Source organism: Amyelois transitella, chromosome 13, assembly GCF_032362555.1.
Source record: "Amyelois transitella isolate CPQ chromosome 13, ilAmyTran1.1, whole genome shotgun sequence".
NCBI classification, from domain to species: Eukaryota; Metazoa; Arthropoda; class Insecta; order Lepidoptera; family Pyralidae; genus Amyelois; species Amyelois transitella.
This window is the reverse complement of record NC_083516.1, coordinates 414,844-436,875: the sequence shown is the minus strand read 5'-3', so window position 1 is coordinate 436,875 and position 22,032 is coordinate 414,844. Positions and strand designations below refer to the sequence as shown.

Sequence of the window (22,032 nt, the reverse complement as noted above, 5' to 3'; positions counted from 1 at the left end):
TGTGAGCCTATCCTTTAGTCGCCTTTTACGACATCCATGGGAAAGAAATGGAATGCGTTCTATTATTTTTTGTATTGGTGCCGGGAACCACACGGCATATAAAAATTTAGTGTTTTCGAAAATCATTGTCGTTAAACTAATTTGTTGTATTGGCAGGCGTTGGCCATGAACCAGTCTGCGCAGGCGTTCCTCGGCCCGGAGAACCCCGAGGAGCCCTACCTGGACGGCATCAACTACAACTGCGTGGCGCCCGGCAAGCGCTTCCAGCCCATGTCCAACCTCTCCGGGGGGGAGAAGACCGTCGCTGCTTTAGCGTTACTCTTCGCCATTCACAGGTAATGTCAATTGCGGGGTAAAAACAGGTTGCTAGCCCATCGCCTATATGAAAAGTCCCAAGTTTATAAACCCATCCCTTAGTCGCCTTTTACGACATCCAGAGATGGAGTGGTCCTATTCTTTTTTCTTTTGGCGCCGGGAACCACACAGCGGATAATAACGAAATAATATTATACATACATAAAGTCACGCCTCTTTCCCGGAAGGGTAGGCAGAGACCACCTCTTACCACTTGCCACGATCTCTGCATACTTCCTTCGCTTCATCCACATTCATAACTCTCTTCATGCGAGCTCGGCGGTATCGGGTACTTTTGACCTGACCCTTTGCCAGGACGTCCTTGATTTGATAATATTTTTTTTGATTGAGTTAGCCTCGAAGTAAGTTTGAGACTTGTGTTACGAGATACTAACTCAACGATACTATATTTTATAATAAAATACATACTTATATAGATAAACATCCAAGACCCAGGCCAATCAGAAAAAGTTCTTTTCTCATCATGCCCTGGCCAGGGTTCGAACCCGGGACCTCCAGTGTCACAGACAAGCGTGCTACCGCTGCGCCACAGAGGCCGTCTCTAATATTATAATAAACGCGGTTATTATAAACTTACACAAATCAATATTACCCAGCTACCAACCCGCCCCGTTCTTCCTGCTGGACGAGATCGACGCGGCGCTGGACAACACTAACATAGGGAAGGTGGCGTCCTACATCCGCAGCAAGAAGGGCTCGCTGCAGACCATCGTCATCTCGCTGAAGGAGGAGTTCTACGGCTGCGCTGACGCCCTCATCGGCATCTGTTCTGAGGTAAATTGTTATATGGTGCAACTCCCGCGCATGCTATTCAGTTTATTGTCTAATAGAGGCCGCCCGCGACTTGGTCCGCGTGGAATCATTCCCGCGGGGACTCCGGGATGAATAGTAGCCTATGTGTTATTCTGGGTCTTCAGCTACCTACATACCAAATTTCATTATAATCGGTTTAGTAGTTTTTGCGTGAAAGAGTAACAAACATCCATACTGACATCCTGACATACAAACTTTCGCATTTATAATATTAGTATAGATTCTTATATCGAAAAGAAAAAAAAATCAGTTAAGAAAATATATAGATACCTATTGTACATTTGAATAGACAGTTTGAATACTAACCCATGCTCTTACGGTGAGGGAAAAACACCGTGAGGAAATCTGCACATTCAGGTAACTGGATGTGTAACCATAGATCCAACACGGGTCACGTTTACCTGCTAAGGTACCTAACCCGTATACCAGTCTTGAAAAGACTGAATACTTAACCCGTAAGGTCATACCAACCAAAATGATGATTCTTCCGATTCTAAGCTCTAAATGTTGTGTGCTTGTTGCAGCCCGCGGATTGCCTCGTGAGTGACGTCATCACCCTCAGCCTTGAGAAGTACGACGACTAGAATAGGACCTGATAATTTTATATGACATTTTATAATTCCATCTTTTTACATGAATTTCCATAATTTTGTTAAGTTTATGTCGAATACACTTAATTTGTAAGGATACTTTGTAGTTTCATTCGAACCTGTGTCTTTGCGATGCGCGCATTTTGTAGAGGCACCTTAACTATTCGACTACGACGCTAGTAGCTCTCATTGGTCAGCAGCTGTCTTCTTATTCGTCGTTACACGTCGTCGGCACAGTATGTTAGTTTTTTCCAATTACTTCTGTCAATTGCCATCTCACTGGTCACTCCCTTTCTACTCATACGATCCTTTACGCCATACATCATCTCTTTTTCGGTCTTCCCCTATTTCTTAAACCTTTCACTTCCATATTTAAGGCTCTTTTTGTAACATGACCTTCCTCTCTTGTCATGATGTGTCCGCACCAACCCAGCTTATTACCATTCATCTTTTCATTTATTGGCGCTACTTTCATACTTCCTCTTATATATTCATTACGTATTTTATCCAGCTGTCCCAATCGAAAATATTACAGCGGAAGCGTTATTTTCTAGTTGGATTACTACAGGTTGTCCTCCTGGTACTGTCACGGCTCCCCAACATTTGGGAGCCATTCCTAAGCGGGGGACACTGCGGGATGCGCGGGCGCACGGCCGCGTACGGCGCGCGGCTCGCATCGGCTCCCTTCCGCTACAACAATTGGAGGAGTTCACGCCACGAGGCATATCACGGCGGACTAATACATGTAAAAATTGGATACAACATGCTAAAATAAAAAATATAAAATTGGATGATATGTTGTATGTGCTCATCATACAACCACGAAGACTACAGTCGGCGGGCGTTGACAGGTACTTCACGGATCGTGGCTGGCAAGTTGAATCGGCTCTAATCGAATGCTTATCAGCTATTGCTGGGTCGAGCCCCAGCTGACAACAGCGATTGTCCGCTTTTGCCGATTTTCTTCCTTTCCACTCATCTAAAGCAAAGACAATGTTTTTGTAAAAATTATTTATTTTTAAAACTTTATATTAAAAAAAAAAACACTGAATTTGCATTTTCTTATTTTATTATAACAAAAAACAAATTCCATCTATGAATATACAATTTTATACACGTGTTATTTAAAACGTACAAAAATAATTCTTTTTTACAATTAAATAGACTAGATACATGAAATAATTATTGTTATACCTAAAAAAATATAAACATCAGAAAAACTAACGTTGAAAGATTGTGTGTGTACCTATGCATATCGACCAATTACAGTGCGTGTTGAAACGTCACTTTATTCACATTTCTATTAGAGAGAATCATTCTTGATCTGAAATTATACTATACAAACAGTCTCTATCGTGTCTACAATATTTGACCCTTATTAATGGTGTTCCATAATCTGCTCACACTAACAGATTCTTAATTATTTTCTTTAGGCAACATTCATTATTTACATACACACATAACATACATACATAAAGTCACGTCTATATCCCTTGCAGGGTAGACAGAGCCAAAAGTCTTGAAAAGACTGATAGGCCACGTTTAGCTATTTGGCTTGATGATAAAATCACCCATTATTTGAACATTCGTAATGTAACCTTTGTTTATATATTTCTTCATTGTGGCAATGAAACTACTTCATAAGCTTATTTATGCTAGTGTCGGATTTCAGTCAGTCCTCGTTATAAAATATTTTTATAATGATCGAGCAATAGCTTACGTTTCTTCGCCCCTTCTCGGGACTTTGTGGGAAAACATCAAAAGTCAATCCGTTATTGTAACACTTTCATACCCTCAAGCTTGTCCGCGAACAGTTAATTATCTTCTTCCTGGCTAAAGTCCCGGTTGCATCCTCACTCTGGAGAGGAGACCGATGTAAGCTCTCGACCATTGATCCTGGATTGGGTGAGCTAGGTTTTTACACGAAGCGACTCCCATCTGACCTTTGCAGGGGAACCTAACCAGTATGTTTCTTTTTTTACCGGACAAATTACACAGATTTAGTTGGCCTCGAAGAAAATTCGCGACTTGTGTTACGAGATACTAACTCAAAGATACTATATTTTATAATAAATACTAATATAGATAAACATCCTTGAACCAGGCCAATCAGAGAAAGTTCGTTTCCCATCACGCCCTGGCCGGGATTCGAACCCGGGACCTCCGGTGTCACAGACAAGCGCACTACCGCTGCGCCACAGAGGCCGTAATAGTATTACATCTAATGGTTACCTGAATGTGCAGGTTTCCTCGCGACGTTTACCCACATCGTAAGAGAACACTCAATTATCATTACAAATCATTAACAGTCGATCAAACAAAACATTTTGGCAAAAATATTACAGCACTACGTGCGGGTATCCGCCAAAAAGTACCATATTATTTTATATCATGAACGATTCATTGGTAACCCTGTGGTGTAGTAGTTAAAAGACTAGAGCCTGTCCGGGGGGTCCAGGGTGCTGCAGCGGCACGAACACGAGCTCACGGGACACTCCGTGTGGTCTCTGCGGACAATATGAGAAAGTTGACTACAGGATAATGGGGAGAATTTAGTTAAAAATAAAATGTGAATAAACTGGTAGTGAAGTCTTATGTAAACTTAGATTCTTCGCTGCTATTGGTTGAGCGCGTCAATTTCTTCGCGATGATTGACAGTAGTTGTTTGATTGGATGTTGTGGCGAGTGGCGTAGAGATGTCGCCACATTCTTATCACTAAAAGATTCAAAATATTATTGTTACAGAAGTACAAGCCAAAAGTCTTGAAAAGACTGATAGTCCACGTTCAGCTGTTTTAATTCAATGTTGTGAATAAAGTAGTGACAGGTTGCTAGCCCATCGCCTAAAAGAAGAATCCCAAGTTTATAAGCCTCACCCTCAGTCGCCTTTTACGACATCCACGGTGACGAGATGGAGCGGTCCTACTCTTTTATTTTATTAGTACCGGCAACCACACGGCACAGTTCTACACATGCGCTTTGGAAGCGGCAGTAGTTATAATTAGATTTAAGTGATGTGACGTCAATAAGTGATACCTTGTATCCAATTTCGAAAATACATACATACATATGGTCACGTCTATATCCCTTGCGGGGTAGACAGAGCCAACAGTCTTGTAAAGACTAATAGGCCACGTTCAGCTGTTTGGCTTTAAGATAGAACTGAGATTCAAATAGTTACAGGTTGCTAGCCCATCGCCTAAAAAAAGAATCCCAAGTTTATAAGCCTACCCCTTAGTCGCCTTTTACGACATCCATGGGAAAGAGATGGAGTGGTCCTAGTCTTTTTTCTTTTGGTGCCGGGAACCACACGGTTTTGAGATGACACATGAGAACGTTAACTACAGGATAATAGGGAGAATTTAGTTAGAAATAAAATGAGAATAAACTGGTAGTTTAGTCGCTGTAAAATAACTCTTATCGACTGATAGATAAAAAATATAACTGTTACAGTACAAGTAGGTATCGAGTGAGGAGTTATGTGTACTGCGCTGTAAACTATCGCTGTCTCTATTCACGTCATAATAAAAAGCGGAACAGCGATAGTTTTTCGCGCGATAAAAACGGCGTCGCGCGTGCGGTGCTGCGGAGACAGGTGTGTGGTGCGTATATACTAACTGGAACCACAAACCCGTCTGAAAAGAATGTTAGGTAGCGAAAATCGTGTCTAATGTGTGTATACAGACATACATATAGTCACGTCTATGTCTCTTGTGGGGTAGACAGAGCCAAAAGTTTTGAAAAAACTGATAGGTCACGTTCAGCTGTTTTAAGATTCAAGTACTGACATCGCCTAAAAGAAGAATCTCAAGTTTATAAGCCTATCCCTTAGTCGTCTTTTACGACATCCACGGGAAAGAGATCTAGTGGTCCGATTCTTTTTCTCATTAGTACCAGCAACCACACGGCACGGTGTAACCTGACCGACTGAACCACAAAACTGTCCGAAGTGAGTGCTACTCGTAGATGTGTCTAGAAATTCTTTTTCTACACATGCGCTTTGGAAGCGGTTGTAGTTATATTCGATTTAAGTTATGTGACGTCAATAAGTGATACCTTGTATCCAATTTCGAAAATATATACATACATACATGGTCACGTCTATATCCCTTGCGGGGTAGACAGAGCCAACAGTCTTGAAAAGACTGAATCGCCATATTCAGCTATTTGGCTTAATGATAGAATTGAGATTCAAATAGTGACAGGTTGCTAGCCCATCGCCTAAAAGAAGAATCCCAAGTTTATAAGCCTCACCCTCAGTCGCCTTTTACGACATCCACGGGAAAGAGATGGAGTGGTCCCATTATTTTTTGTATTGGTGCCGAGAACCACACGGCATATTTTGAAAATAAATCTATTAAGAAAATGCTGCAGTGCAGTTTGTTATACCGCTTCTTCTGCACTGACGCCTTGGAAGCGGCAGTAAACTTAGTTTTAAGTAATTTATTTGACGTCAACCAATGTTGTTAAACCATACGTTTTGACAATTATTAAGCGATATATAGTATCCCTATAGTAATGAATAAAAATTTTGAATTTGAATTTTAATTCTATTCTTCTATTCTATTGTAAATGGTTGTCATACTGACTGGAACCAGTGCAGCAGATGCTGCGATGTATTCTATTGTATTCTATTGTAAATGTATGTGATACTGACTGGAACCATTGCAGCAGGTGCTGCGCGTGGCCGCCGTGCCGGCACGCCACGCACCAGCTGAACCAGCCGGGGAAGGCCGCGCCCGCCGCGCCCGCGCCCGTGCCCAGGTGCAGCGCGCACACGCCGCAGCGCGGCAGCGGCTTGCGGCAGTGCGGGCACGACGAGATCTGATGGGGGAACTATACTTACTAAAGTTATTTATTCCTACAGAAGATTAAAGGAGAAAAGAGGAGAAAATAATCATAAAAATTAAGAACATCTAACAATAAAAATTATTTTTGACATATCTCTAACAAACAAAATCATGGCAACCGCAGTGTGTGTGTGTGTGTGTGTGTGTGTGTGTGTGTGTGTGTGTGTGTGTGTCACCGACCTTGAGCTTGGCGGCGGGCGGGGGGAGGCGCGCGCGCGGGCGCGGCGCGGCGGTGACGGGCTTGCCGCAGTAGCAGCAGGCCGCGCACAGATGCCGCAGTGTGTGTGTGTGTGTGTGTGTGTGTGTGTGTGTGTGTGTGTGTGTGTGTCACCGACCTTGAGCTTGGCGGCGGGCGGGGGGAGGCGCGCGCGCGGGCGCGGCGCGGCGGTGACGGGCTTGCCGCAGTAGCAGCAGGCCGCGCACAGCAGCCGCAGTGTGTGTGTGTGTGTGTGTGTGTGTGTGTGTGTGTGTGTGTGTGTCACCGACCTTGAGCTTGGCGGCGGGCGGGGGGAGGCGCGCGCGCGGGCGCGGCGCGGCGGTGACGGGCTTGCCGCAGTAGCAGCAGGCCGCGCACAGCAGCCGCAGTGTGTGTGTGTGTGTGTGTGTGTGTGTGTGTGTGTGTGTGTGTGTCACCGACCTTGAGCTTGGCGGCGGGCGGGGGGAGGCGCGCGCGCGGGCGCGGCGCGGCGGTGACGGGCTTGCCGCAGTAGCAGCAGGCCGCGCACAGCAGCCGCAGTGTGTGTGTGTGTGTGTGTGTGTGTGTGTGTGTGTGTGTGTCACCGACCTTGAGCTTGGCGGCGGGCGGGGGGAGGCGCGCGCGCGGGCGCGGCGCGGCGGTGACGGGCTTGCCGCAGTAGCAGCAGGCCGCGCACAGCAGCCGCAGTGTGTGTGTGTGTGTGTGTGTGTGTGTGTGTGTGTCACCGACCTTGAGCTTGGCGGCGGGCGGGGGGAGGCGCGCGCGCGGGCGCGGCGCGGCGGTGACGGGCTTGCCGCAGTAGCAGCAGGCCGCGCACAGCAGCCGCAGTGTGTGTGTGTGTGTGTGTGTGTGTGTGTGTGTGTGTGTGTCACCGACCTTGAGCTTGGCGGCGGGCGGGGGGAGGCGCGCGCGCGGGCGCGGCGCGGCGGTGACGGGCTTGCCGCAGTAGCAGCAGGCCGCGCACAGCAGCCGCAGTGTGTGTGTGTGTGTGTGTGTGTGTGTGTGTGTGTGTGTGTCACCGACCTTGAGCTTGGCGGCGGGCGGGGGGAGGCGCGCGCGCGGGCGCGGCGCGGCGGTGACGGGCTTGCCGCAGTAGCAGCAGGCCGCGCACAGCAGCCGCAGTGTGTGTGTGTGTGTGTGTGTGTGTGTGTGTGTGTGTGTGTCACCGACCTTGAGCTTGGCGGCGGGCGGGGGGAGGCGCGCGCGCGGGCGCGGCGCGGCGGTGACGGGCTTGCCGCAGTAGCAGCAGGCCGCGCACAGCAGCCGCAGTGTGTGTGTGTGTGTGTGTGTGTGTGTGTGTGTGTGTGTGTCACCGACCTTGAGCTTGGCGGCGGGCGGGGGGAGGCGCGCGCGCGGGCGCGGCGCGGCGGTGACGGGCTTGCCGCAGTAGCAGCAGGCCGCGCACAGCAGCCGCAGTGTGTGTGTGTGTGTGTGTGTGTGTGTGTGTGTGTGTGTGTCACCGACCTTGAGCTTGGCGGCGGGCGGGGGGAGGCGCGCGCGCGGGCGCGGCGCGGCGGTGACGGGCTTGCCGCAGTAGCAGCAGGCCGCGCACAGCAGCCGCAGTGTGTGTGTGTGTGTGTGTGTCACCGACCTTGAGCTTGGCGGCGGGCGGGGGGAGGCGCGCGCGCGGGCGCGGCGCGGCGGTGACGGGCTTGCCGCAGTAGCAGCAGGCCGCGCACAGCAGCCGCAGTGTGTGTGTGTGTGTGTGTGTGTGTGTGTGTGTGTGTGTGTGTGTCACCGACCTTGAGCTTGGCGGCGGGCGGGGGGAGGCGCGCGCGCGGGCGCGGCGCGGCGGTGACGGGCTTGCCGCAGTAGCAGCAGGCCGCGCACAGATGCCGCAGTGTGTGTGTGTGTGTGTGTGTGTGTGTGTGTGTGTCACCGACCTTGAGCTTGGCGGCGGGCGGGGGGAGGCGCGCGCGCGGGCGCGGCGCGGCGGTGACGGGCTTGCCGCAGTAGCAGCAGGCCGCGCACAGATGCCGCAGTGTGTGTGTGTGTGTGTGTGTGTGTGTGTGTGTGTGTGTGTCACCGACCTTGAGCTTGGCGGCGGGCGGGGGGAGGCGCGCGCGCGGGCGCGGCGCGGCGGTGACGGGCTTGCCGCAGTAGCAGCAGGCCGCGCACAGATGCCGCAGTGTGTGTGTGTGTGTGTGTGTGTGTGTGTGTGTGTCACCGACCTTGAGCTTGGCGGCGGGCGGGGGGAGGCGCGCGCGCGGGCGCGGCGCGGCGGTGACGGGCTTGCCGCAGTAGCAGCAGGCCGCGCACAGATGCCGCAGTGTGTGTGTGTGTGTGTGTGTGTGTGTGTGTGTGTGTCACCGACCTTGAGCTTGGCGGCGGGCGGGGGGAGGCGCGCGCGCGGGCGCGGCGCGGCGGTGACGGGCTTGCCGCAGTAGCAGCAGGCCGCGCACAGCAGCCGCGCGCCGCCCGCGCCGCCCGCGCCCGCCAGCGTGTCCAGCGCGCAGCGCGCCCACCACAGCCGCCAGCTGTCCAGCACCAGCCGGTAGCTGACAATACAATACACGTCACATCACTAACATCCAATAGTTACTTATAAAAAATCTAAATTGGATACAAGGGGGTATCACTTATTGACGTCACATCACTTAAATCTAATAGGCTATTTGACACTATTGAAAAAATGCTACGAATTGTGGTAATCCTATTAGATAATAATATAACAGAACGTGTCTTACTTTCATTTGTACTAAAATAAACGCTCCGTGATTGATTACAACTCCGGTGACGTCACATGCAAGTAAACGTCAACTCTTCCTGTGTAGTTTGTGTGTTATTAATGTTTTATCCCAGATATTGAACTATTTCGTGACAGGGAACTATTTCAGCTTCATTTTATTACTTTAGTGAAATAAATTCCTGGTGTTTGTATTCAAAATGGACAAAAATTTTGTGCGTTAGGTAAGAACGATCAGCGAGTAAGTTTGGGTAGTGGTTTCTTTAAAAGTTATTGGGTAGCAATTATTACTTCGTGTAAGCAAGCGAGATCTAAGATGATGTTTGTTCTAGTTACTTGCGTTACTTGGATTCCGAAGTATTTATTCAAAGAATTTTTTGTCTATTTTAGTGTTACTGACTATTTTATAATGTTTCAAGGTCCCATTTAAACTTAGTAACTGACTGACTAACTAACTAACTGATATCTAAATCAGCAAGAAATATGAAATAAGAGGGAGCAAAATAAAACATTCAATAATTAAAATAAGTAAATTTTATTGAAACAGTTTACCTAAGTACAGTTTTATTTACATATTAATGATTATATAAAGCGATACATACAGTTTATTACACTAATTGTATCATCCACTTATCTCCTATCATTAAGGTTACAGCTTAATTATTCGTTTTCATAAAGATATTGAAGCTGTCCTAAAATACATCTAAGTATTAGTACTTTTAATATAAATTGGCAGAACCTTTCACGCACTATATAACTCGATGCACAGGGCAGTTGTCTTGCACTGATGATGAAATGATATTGTTGGCATATCATCAATCGGATAAATACACCGCACAGTTGGTAACTTTCTTTCAGCACTTGCACTTTATGAGTAGCTGTAGCGCGTCCTGCTATCCACACCTGTTCCATCAGCATCAGCAGCACTCATCGAGCCCCACATATTTACAGATATGCGTCCGCACTCCATATTTGGCACAATATTTTTTTCTTCATACCGAGTTGCATTTCTTCGCCATAAATGAAGCCTACCGTGTTGCGATGACATAAACAACTTTTCGTCCGTGAATATCGCTTTTTCCCCAGTAAAAATCCAAATACTGCCGAGCAAGTTCTAAACGTTTTTGCTTATTTATTTCGGATAAATACGGCTTTCTTCCTGGCTGTGGTTTAGTCATTCACGATGCAAAACTCGATGAACAGTAACCACTGAAGTATCGAACTGTTCTGCAAATATTCTGGTCGGTATGAAGCCATTATTGTCGTACTGTTCCACCATGGATCTCCGCTGTGTGGCGTGTTGCTGTGTTGATAAGCGGACGACGGCCGCTGCGCGGTCGACTTTTTACGCTACCCTCTTCTTGATAATATCTCGCGTTACCCAACGATTAGCAACGTTTATTGTGTTATTTGTGTAAATGTGTGAGTGACAGCGGTGACTGCAAGCTATAAAGATTTGCGAACTATGACTGCAATTATGAACGCGACCGTACATTGTGGTACTACAAACCATTTATAAACCATTTTGTTTGATAAATTGAGAGAAATAAAATCAAAATCACTGTAACTACTGAAACTGCACCGAATGATAATCAGTTTACTTGCGTGTGACGTCACACAGGTTATGTAGCGTCCGCCATTACTATGAGAGCGTTTTTGGAGCGCTATTTAAATTTCAACCTTTATAATTCATTTTTTATTATAAATACTGCATATTTCTCGGAAATATAAATGAAGTGTGTTTATTATGTCATAAAGAATAATTTTAAACCATTTCTAAAAAACAGTCAAATAGCCTATTGTAACTACTATCTAATGATACTAATCTATACTAATATTACTTATACGTTTGTTTGTAATATCTTTATTGCATAGAAATTTACACAGTAACAAGAAAATAGTGGGTACATAGTAACGAAAGAAACAAATCACTTGCAATGGCGGACTTATCCCGTGAAGGGATCACTTTCAGTCAACCGGCAAACAATAAAGGAACTAGATAATTCAGTAAAAAGCGGCAAGTCACTGTGTTTTTTTTTTACGTATTATAAAGCGAAGAGTTTGTTTGTTTGTTTGAACGCGCTTATCTCAGGAACTACTGGTTCGAATTGAGAAATTCTTTTTGCGTTGAATAGACCATTTATCAAGGAACGGAAGCTTTACATAACATCACATTACAACTATAAAGAGCAAAGAAATAATGGAAAATGTGAAAAAAAAACGGGGTAAATTATTCATCCTTGAAGGCTGATCACATCTATTACTTTATGTAGCTTCTTCTCATGGTTCTAAATTAATTTTAAAATGTATATACATATTTCGACAACAAGACGAATAACTGTTTACCTTAATACCTTAACAATAAGAATCAAACTGCACTAATAACATGAACTTACCTATCCAGCCAGTTTTGAACCCCGGGCTCCCGTAAAAGTTCCACGGTGAAGCATCTCGCGGCTATTAGCGCGCACGACTGAACATCACCTGTGAACAAGAAGTTACATTCAGTACTGAATTTAATAACATATATATAATCACGTCTTCGTCCCATGCGGGATAGACAGTGCCAACGCTGAAAATCTACGTTGAGCTGTATGGCTTAGTCTTCACTAATAAAAGCAGTTAAATATTAAAATTTTCGAGAACGCCAATTATACACACACTAGTGAATAATAACATTGAAGCAAATGCTTAAGTGCATACATACTGTGAATAATTAGACTTAAAGATGATAAATGTAAATACTTCAAAAGAATTTTTCATACTATAAATGTTTAGCCCTTGCTGGACAGGTGTTAAAAATATCAATGTCTATGGTTTTATATTTAACGCCACTCCCTCAGGACTAGCGTATGTTATCAGTATTCCCCTGACACGTCTCCTTAAATTTTTATTTGCTCGATATTTTAATAAATAAATAAAAATCTTAGTAACTCTAATCTTCTATCTCTAACCAACCTGTGTTCTCCAGCCACTTCTGCAGTAACGCCACCCCCTCGGGACTAGCGCCCGTCAGCAGCATCCCGGACAGGTCCCCCTGCTGGACCAGCGCGGCGCTGGTAGTCTTCACGTAGTCGTGAAGCGCCGCGTCGGAGAGGAATATGCAGGCGAACGCTACTCTGTCTTCTAGGCGCATTTCCGTTTCCGCTAGCACCTGAAAAAAATTAAGATAGGTTAAAATTATTTAAATTTAATCAATCCTATTTGTGCTTTAGTTATTTCCGTTTCCGCCATCCGCCAGGAAGCGTGTCTGTATGTGTAGCACTGACCTCCCGGAGCGGCGCGTCGTCGGCGGCGGCGGGCGGCTGCAGCGGCGGCGCGTGCGCGTGCGCAGGCGCGGACGCCGCCAGGAAGCGTGTCTGTATGTGTAGCACTGACCTCCCGGAGCGGCGCGTCGTCGGCGGCGGCGGGCGGCTGCAGCGGCGGCGCGTGCGCGTGCGCAGGCGCGGACGCCGCCAGGAAGCGTGTCTGTATGTGTAGCACTGACCTCCCGGAGCGGCGCGTCGTCGGCGGCGGCGGGCGGCTGCAGCGGCGGCGCGTGCGCGTGCGCAGGCGCGGACGCCGCCAGGAAGCGTGTCTGTATGTGTAGCACTGACCTCCCGGAGCGGCGCGTCGTCGGCGGCGGCGGGCGGCTGCAGCGGCGGCGCGTGCGCGTGCGCAGGCGCGGACGCCGCCAGGAAGCGTGTCTGTATGTGTAGCACTGACCTCCCGGAGCGGCGCGTCGTCGGCGGCGGCGGGCGGCTGCAGCGGCGGCGCGTGCGCGTGCGCAGGCGCGGACGCCGCCAGGAAGCGTGTCTGTATGTGTAGCACTGACCTCCCGGAGCGGCGCGTCGTCGGCGGCGGCGGGCGGCTGCAGCGGCGGCGCGTGCGCGTGCGCAGGCGCGGACGCCGCCAGGAAGCGCAGCAGCGCGCGCAGGTACGCGTCCGGCAGCGCGGGCGCCGCGGCCGACAGCGACTCGCGCCACAGACGCTCCTGGGAGATATCAAATCAAATTTAATAAGGATCTCGACAAAAGCAATATAAATTAGTTACTAAAATCGTAGAATACACGTGACTAAACAAATTATTCAGTTAAAATTTTTATTCACTGCCAGACCAGCGTGGTAGCTAGATGATATGATGATACCTCGCTGAGCCCGGCCAGCGCCAGCGCCACGACCCGGAGCTGCGGCTCCCGCGCGCGCGTCAGCACGTCCAGCGCCGTGCGCAGGCGCAGGTGGAACGCCGCCAGCGCTGCTGCGCGGCACGGCGTGCCTTCCGCTTCCGCTCGTTCTACACCCGCCACTGATACAAATAGAATAAACTCAACACGGTTTTCAGAGCCAAAAAATTGAAAAAAAAAATTCAAGAAAATATAACGGAAACATTAAACGACAAAAAATTAACATTTATTTTTACAAAGGCAAATTTTAAAATTATGAAAAATACGATTAAAAATTTCATTTCATTCTGGCGTTCCACAGGGTTCACAACTTGGTCCGCTGACCTATGAATACTAACATTAACATAAACAACCTATTAAAACAACCACATAGAACCCTTACCGGCGTTGTCCCACCCCCAGCCCCACCCGCAGAGCTGCAAGGCCCTGGTCCTCTCGGCGGAGCGGTACACGTTCACCCTCCTGGCCGGCAGGTCGGGGAATATGGACGGCACCAGCTCGGACCTATAGCCGCCGTCAGTGCGCAGCACTGTCAGCACGCCAGGGTGCTTCCACGGGCTGTTGCGGATACAGCCTATAAAAAATACATTTAACCTTTACTAATATACTATACTATATATATATACTTATAACTTTACAGTATAAACTTTACAGTATACTGTAAGTGAAATCTTTAACTGAATCTAATTTCTCAATTCCACCATAAAGCTGAAAGTGGCATGTCAGTCGTGTCGAGACTTTGCTTGTTTTAAGCACTTTATAACAGTATAGTGCCGTGTGGTTCCCGGGTGGCGTGTGGTTCCCGGCACCAATACATAAAAGAATAGGACCACTCCATCTCTTTCCCATGGATGTCGTAAAAGGAGACTAAGGTATAGGCTTACAAACTTGGGATTCTTTTTTGGACGATGGGCTAGCAACCTGTCACTATTTGAATCTCAATTCTATCATTAAGCCAAATAGCTGAACTAGGCCTATCAGTCTTTTCGAGACTGTTGGCTCTGTCTGCAAGGGATATAGACGTGACCATATATATATGTATGTATGTATGTATAACAGTATAATAAATATTCTATACAAACCTGTCAGTTGGCGACAAATAATGGCGTAAGAATACAATAAGAAAATATTTTTGGAAATCTAGTTTTAAATTTTAGATACGGTAATGTTTACAAATTTGGCGATATTAATATGAAATAATTTTAAACATAACCATGATCATCGTGAAAACATAAATAATAATTGACCACCAATGAAATGCGACCTTAAATAACTTACCATCTTCGACCAGCGACTTGCTGAGCGCCAGAAAATGCCAGAGTCCGCTCAGAGCGTCGTCGTCGGCCAGGTCCGCGTTCTGCCAGAGATCCGGCTACAAACATACATACAACTCGGTATTATTGTTGAAGTAAATGAGAGCATTGGAAAAAGAGGCCAAGAGGAATTGAGCATGATCAAATCAAATGAGATTTCAGATCGAGAATACCGTAAATTGATGCGTTTGCTTGAATTAAAGATTGATTACTGAGAAACAGAGAAGTTCAAATTAAATTCAAAAGTTTTATTAATTGGGACATTGTGCCGTGTGGTTCCCGGTTTCATTAGAAAAAAGAGTAGGACCACTCCATCTCTTTCTCATGGATGTCGTAAAAGGCGAATAGGGGATAGGCTTATAAACTTGGGATTCTTCTTTTAGGCGACAGGCTAGCGACCTGTCACTGTTTGAATCTCAATTCTACCATTTAGCCAAACAGCTGAACGTGGCCTATCAGTGTTTTTAAGACTGTTGGCTCTGTATATGTTGTATATACATATGTATTATGGGGCATTTCAAACATCACTCGTTTGATTTTACAACATTGGTTGACGTCGAATAAATTACTTTAAACGAAGTTTACTGCCGCTTCCAAAGCCCGAGTCAGAATATTCGGGCAATGTGGCTTGAAAAAGTGAAGCATCATAATGGCGGCATTGTACGCATGTGTGAGTGACGAAAAACCTGCCATTTCGTGAGATAATCTATGACATAATGGCGGCCGACTATCACGCTATTGATGAGAATGTGTGCGTGAGGCGTGTATATATACTATTGATGCTTCATTATGCCGTATAGTAACACTCCGTCCGCCTTTTTTTCTACGTCTATGTTGCCCTCAATAGTAACCTACCTTCAGTCCGTAGTCAGAGTGAGCCCTGCCCCTCATGACGTAGGAGATGTCCCGCACGGCGGCGTAGAAGTCGTCCCGCATTAACCGCAGCGCGCCCGCGCCGCCCGACCACACGAGCCCCCCGCCGCCCCCCCACCCCACCGTCACGCGCTCGCACACCGTGTAGTCTATTATGTTGCCTGGGGAAACAATTCTAATATATGTACTCCTCCTCCGTGTTTTTCTCCGTGTGGTTCTCGGCACCAATACAAAAAAGAATAGGACCACTCCATCTCTTTCCCATGGATGTCGTATAAGGCGACTAAGGGATAGGCTTACAAACTTGGGATTCCTTTTTAGGCGATGGGCTAGCAACCTGTCACTATTTGAATAAGGTTTAAGGTTTAAAGACATTTATTCTCATTAAGACAAGTTGTCACTTACATGAGAACCCAAATTACTATTTACAATAACATTACAGATGCTCGTTCGCTGCCCTGAAAGGCCACATAATAAAACAAAAGCATACATATTTAAAAGTTAGATCAAAAAAAAAAAAAAAATAATTAAATAAAACAACAACAAACCACAACTACAAACCCACCACTAAGTTACCAAGCACAACAGCTCGCACACCCAAACCAGTTTTACACTTTAATAGGGACATTTGTGGTTATATGTTTGGCAAGTTTTTTTTTAAATACGGCGAGTGAATCGATAGATTTTATAAGAGAGGGTAGTTTATTAAAAAGACGCGCTCCTTCAACTGTTATCGCTGTCGATCCATGCTTAGTGCGCGACCTTGGAACAACAATGAAGCTCGCGCGTCGAGTGCAGATGCGCGCAACCTTTTTCTGCTTTATGAATTGTAGGTCGGTACGGACCGTTTTATTTACCGTTTTGCGGATAAATATGCAAATGTTATAAACATATAATTGTTTTATGCTCATTAATTTAGTTTTGCTAAATATATCTGCAGATGGAGTTCGAAAATTATAACTGAATAATGTTTTTATTATTTTATTTTGTACAATTTGTAATTCGCGTAAAATGGTTTTAGCAGCACTTGAATCTCAATTCTATCATTAAGCCAAATAGCTGAACGTGGCCACTCAGTCCTTTCAAGACTGTTGGCTCTGTCTACCCCGCAAGGGATATAGACGTGAACATATGTATGTATGTATATGTACTCCTTTAGTCCCGAAAGCCTCTTCATTTCAGTAACGAAACCGAAGTCCACTTGCTATCAGGATCCTGGATTGGGCAAGTCAAGTTTTGACACGAAGCGAAAAAGATACCTATGATTTTTACGTTGTTCAGTTGTTGAAGTGGAATTTATTTTAGAGGCTTTTCGATTACTTGTTAAAATACAGTCACCTTCTTCTTTCTGCTGCCTTTAGTCCCGGTTGCATCCTCATCACGGCACATCACATTTTGACAGGCTCTGTGGCGCAGCGGTAGTACGCTTGTCTGTGACACCGGAGGCCCCGGGTTCGAATCCCGGCCAGGGCATGATGAGAAAATAACTTTTTCTGATTGACCTGTGTCTTGGATGTTTATCTATATAATTATTTATTATAAAATATAGTATCGTTGAGTTAGTATCTCGTAACACAAGTCTCGAACTTACTTCGAGGCTAACTCAATTTGTGTAATCTGTCCCGTACATATTTATATATTTTATTTATCATTCCGGAAAGGAGCTAAGTGTCGCATACAGTGTACAAAAACGTAATATATCTGTGTTGCAGAGTGTTCTGACCTGAGAGGCTGACGGCGAGCAGCCTGGCCTCGTGCGTGTGGTGGCAGCTGAAGGTGACGAGGGTGTCCACCGGCGGCGGAAGGGGGGCTGCGTGCGCGGGAGTCACGTGGCGTTCCAGCACGTGAGGACCCGAGTACTCCTCCAGCTCCGCCTCTACTGCTGCCGCCTGTTGGACACAAATCATGACACGACACATGACAAAATCACGTCACTCTTCCGGGAGAGATTCTAGAGACTACATCTTTCCACAATCCCTGCATACTTTTCTCGTTTCGTTCACAAAGACACCTTCTGTGACAAGACAGTTCAAAGACAGATTTTCTTGGATGTCAGGCTATCTACTCACTTCAGGGTCTCCTCTGAAGGGCACGAGGGCAGCGGCACGGAGTAACAAATATTATCATTGCCTTTGCCTCATCAATAAAGAATTATTATTTGATACATTCCGTTGCCATGACTTGATAAAGTTTTTCAAGACTAAGATGTTAAATTGATCCGTTATCTCCTTGGGGAGAACCGATAAGGGATGATGATGAATTAATCTCGTAGTATTATAACAAAGTAGCGAGTCTCACCTCATCGAGAAAGTTCGGTTTGCATTCATTGGCTTGCTGTATGTCGTGGAGACGGAGCGTGTTGGAGTCTCTTTGCAGCGACAGCAGGAGGTTGCGTCTGAAAAACATTACTGGTCAAAACTTATGTCTATATTACATACATACATACACACATAGTCACGTCTTTATCTCCTGGCGTCCCACACACAGATCATGTTGTCTGTCTGTCTGTCTGTCACCTGCTGGGGCACCACTGTATCTTGGTGACGGCGCGCGGCTGCAGCAGGCTCAGCAGCGGCCGCTCCAGGCTCCTGGCGTCCCACACACAGATCATGTTGTCTCCGCGGGACGCTATCTGCCAAGGGTTGAAGGGGTCCGAGCAGGCACCGTAGCAATATCTGGTTGAAGCTACGCTCACTTCTTTCTTCGATAGATCTGGTAAAAGCAGATTAAAAATTAAATCAAATCAAAGCAGCCATCACACTAAATATTATCAAAAAGTGTGTTAGGAACCACTTGGTTGCTGGAGATCTCTGCAAACGGCTTCTAATCTGAGATGCCTTGTGTACTTATACATGTTTAAGTTTATTAAGAAGGTATAATTTGTAAGTGCTTATTCTTGGTATTATTATGCATCAATTTTTTTTTTTAAATACTTTGAAACACAGCTAATCATATTCATCTTATCTACAGTCATTTTAGTCTTGCTGACGCCATGTCACAGAAATTTTATTATATTCAAGAGATTTTGACATGAAGAAAAATTTAAGATAGCCCAAAATTAAAAAATTCTGTCCAGCAGTTTCCCAATATAAACATGTTTTGATGCCTACCTCGTAGGTCGAATATCTTGATGTACTTCATGTTCATGCTGGCCAACAGAGTGCGCTCCGAGCTCGTGGTCCACGACACATTGTGGGCAGTCTCCGAGAGACCCATCTCCGCAAACGGCTTCTGTTCTGAGATGCCTTGTGTGTCCCTACCGACTTAAAAAGGAAATAGGTTGTGTTATTTCTACATTTTTTATACTACAAGGGTCAAGGTGGTCCTTCTGATTGGAGGTAAAAATAAAGCTAATAAATGATGAGCTAGCAATCTGTCACTATGTGAGTCTCAATTCTATCATTAAGTCAAAATGCTAAACATGGCCTATGAGTCTTTTCAAGACTATGGGCTTTGTCTACCCTTCAAGGGACATAGACGTGACCATATGTATGTACGTATTATTATTACCTTTCCCATCATTCTTAGGAATCTGATTAACATCCCAGAGCAGTATACAATGGTCGTTGCGGTACTTCTCCAGGGCTACTGCGAGCAGGTTAGTTTCGACATGACTCCACGCCACCGAGTTGCAGAGTCGCGGGTATCTTGGCACTGTAACAGTTTAAAGTATCTATTTTATCCCCACAACTCTGGAAAGGAGCCCAGGTAATGTCTTTTGACTATGATAAACTTATTGTAAAATATCTGGGAAAGACATAGTTTATGCAGTGTGGTTCCCGGCACCAATACAAAAATATAAATATAAATATATACGGGACAAATTACACTGAATAGAACCATTCCATCTCTTTCCCATGGATGTCGTAAAAGGCGACTAAGGGAAAGGCTTACAAACTTGGGATTCTTTCTTATGGCAATGGGCTAGCAACCTGTCACTATTTGAATCTCAATTCTATCATTAAGGCAAATAGCTGAATGTGGCCATTCAGTCTATTCAAGACTGTTGGCTCTGTCTACCCCGCAAGGGATATAGAAGTGACCATATGTATGTATGCACATAGTTTACAGTGAATCAAACATTCAATGGTCTCATTAATAACCTCATAGGGTTGTGATTAACAATTGTTTACTATCAATTCCGTCATTCTTGTTTATATTCATCACTCACTATCACAAATTAGTACACAATCTCTCTACGGGATTTATTTGGATTTTGTTGTAATAACTACATTATTGAGACAAACTACAAATTATTTTTGTATAATATTAAAGTCACTAAGTAACTTATTAAAGTTTTTAGAATTACCAAATTCTCTCCCAACAAGTCCTAAAGGGTCATATGTTTGTTTGAGGCTGGTGAGACTGACTCGGCCATTTGTATGCCCCAGAGCGAGCAGAGGCTCCGGCTGGTCAGGTATCGCGCTGATGTCCACACAACGCACACTGCTGGCACTTTGAGACGCAACCACTATGGCGCCCCGTGTTGATGAGATTTGAGCGACTGAAATGGAGACCAAATTAGTCTTCCTCAAAATGCTGTACATTAATTTAGTTATTCTGAATTTCTTGTGTAAGGATCGCGGGAATCAATGGCTTTTGTGACTCCCTGAGTCAGTTAGACTGTACTTTGTATATATAACATTGTACTTAAAATGTGTAAATAAAATACACACCTACATAAATGTTTTTTATTAAACAGTATAAATTACTCGATGGTGTTATGCTTGTATAGGGCGTATTGATACTTACAAGTTGTTTTCTTTTCTATATCTTTGAGCTGAGCCACTTCATATAAGGTTATGTCCGAACCCCAAATAATAAATTTGTTGTGATGCACCGGGGCCCAAATTACGTCTAATTTGGTCCCAGACATTTTCAAACCTTTCTTTCCCTATAGACAATGTACTTCTGATAAGATAAATAAAATATTAAGTTGTCCAAAGTAAGTCTCTTATAAGTGTTTTGATTGTTTTTATTTCCAACTTGACGAAGGAGTACCTAACTCTCTTTAAAATAGTTGCTTGTTGTTTTTAGGGTACCGTACCACGTAAAACAAGGACTCTATTACTAGCCCGCTGTCTGTCCATCCGTTTATCTGTAATCAAGCTGTATCTCGCAAACCATGATAGTTAGAAAGCTGAATTTATCACAAGCAAAGAAAAAACTATTAAAATTAACTTTTTATATTTCCGTTGCCGCTGTAACAACAATATTAAAAATAAAACATAAAGGGCTCCCATGCAACAAACTCAATATAAAACCAATTTTTTTTATTGATTTTATTAAACAGGGAGTGTTTTCATAAACAGGTTTCAGAACAAACGCGATGATGGTACGGAACCTTTTTTCTAGAGTCTGATTCGCGCTTGACCGATTATTTAGGACTGTTTTCGTTTTTTCCATCAAAATATGACATCTACATTTTTTTTCTCAACTTAGTCGCTAGCAAAGTCATTATACTTTAGGTCCCAAGCAAGTCAACGTCACTCAAGTTACTTTTAATACAAAATCGAAAATTGCTTGAAAAATTATTGCCAGTATAATAACAAAATGTCTTGAATTTCCCATAACAGTGAAAGTGCACACACATATATTATAACACTCCTTTTTAGGCAGGTTGGTAGAGACTACATTTTTCTACTAACCACGATCTCTGCATACTTCTTTCGCTTCATCTATATTCTTAACTCGCTTCATGCAAGCTCAGCGGTTTCGGATACTCTTGATCTCACCTTTTGCCAGAATTTTCTTAATTTTATCAAGGTACGTTCGTTTAGTTTTGCCTTCACACCCCTACCTTTCTATTCACACTCTCCTTGTATATTTCATTCATCCTTTGCACATGACCAAACAATCTTATCGTTTGCTGATCGTATTCTCTTTCATCTTCTTTCATATCATTCAATTTTTGTTCAATAAAAGAAAAGAAAGAAAAGTTTTTTAGCCTATAAGATTATTTTACATAGTTGAGAAAAAGGTAACTTTATAATTTATGTGAAGATTTAAAACCAAAGAACGAACGAAAAGAAGGCTTCAGGTAAGGGCGGCGGTATTACAGATTTTTTTTTTCTCTCTCTCTCCTACTTCCGAAATCTCTTATTAGGTATGCCTTGTTTTACATAACTTTTACACCTTACACACTCACTACACATTATAATCATTAACTTGTC

The 22,032-nt window shown here is 44.9% G+C and overlaps 2 protein-coding genes across 2 annotated transcripts in view; one reads left to right on the top strand and one right to left on the bottom strand.

Moving 5' to 3' along the window:
* Positions 1-1,875, top strand: part of LOC106133163 (structural maintenance of chromosomes protein 1A) — a 28,840-nt gene extending 26,965 nt beyond the window's left edge. The window contains exons 25-27 of the mRNA XM_060947206.1: positions 157-335; positions 972-1,149; positions 1,713-1,875. Of these exons, the coding sequence (XP_060803189.1) occupies positions 157-335; positions 972-1,149; positions 1,713-1,772 (417 nt within the window). The 3' untranslated portion in view covers positions 1,773-1,875. The remainder of the gene's footprint in view (positions 1-156; positions 336-971; positions 1,150-1,712) is intronic.
* Positions 1,876-2,857: 982 nt separating this feature from the next.
* On the bottom strand, positions 2,858-20,921 carry LOC106133157 (GATOR complex protein MIOS). The gene is made up of 17 exons (XM_060947443.1): positions 20,612-20,921; positions 20,169-20,363; positions 19,370-19,513; positions 18,970-19,122; positions 18,376-18,571; positions 18,158-18,254; positions 17,583-17,748; positions 15,842-16,020; positions 14,952-15,045; positions 14,056-14,247; positions 13,638-13,795; positions 13,325-13,483; positions 12,469-12,664; positions 11,907-11,994; positions 9,139-9,322; positions 6,436-6,614; positions 2,858-4,285 (listed from the first exon to the last, which is right to left on the bottom strand). The coding sequence occupies exons 1-17, from the start codon at positions 20,733-20,735 to the stop codon at positions 4,213-4,215; spliced, it is 2,577 nt and encodes an 858-aa protein (XP_060803426.1). The 5' UTR covers positions 20,736-20,921; the 3' UTR covers positions 2,858-4,212.
* Positions 20,922-22,032: the final 1,111 nt, after the last annotated feature.

Coding starts and splice junctions, on each gene's coding strand:
- LOC106133157 (XM_060947443.1), bottom strand. CDS start 20,735: ATGTCTGGGACCAAATTAGACGTAATTTGGGCCCCGGTGCATCACAAC. Junction 19,514..20,168: donor ACTTGTTGGGAGAGAATTTG/GTAATTCTAAAA, acceptor AAACTGTTACAG/TGCCAAGATACCCGCGACTC. Junction 6,615..9,138: donor CGCCCGCCGCCAAGCTCAAG/GTCGGTGACACA, acceptor TAGTAAGTATAG/TTCCCCCATCAGATCTCGTC.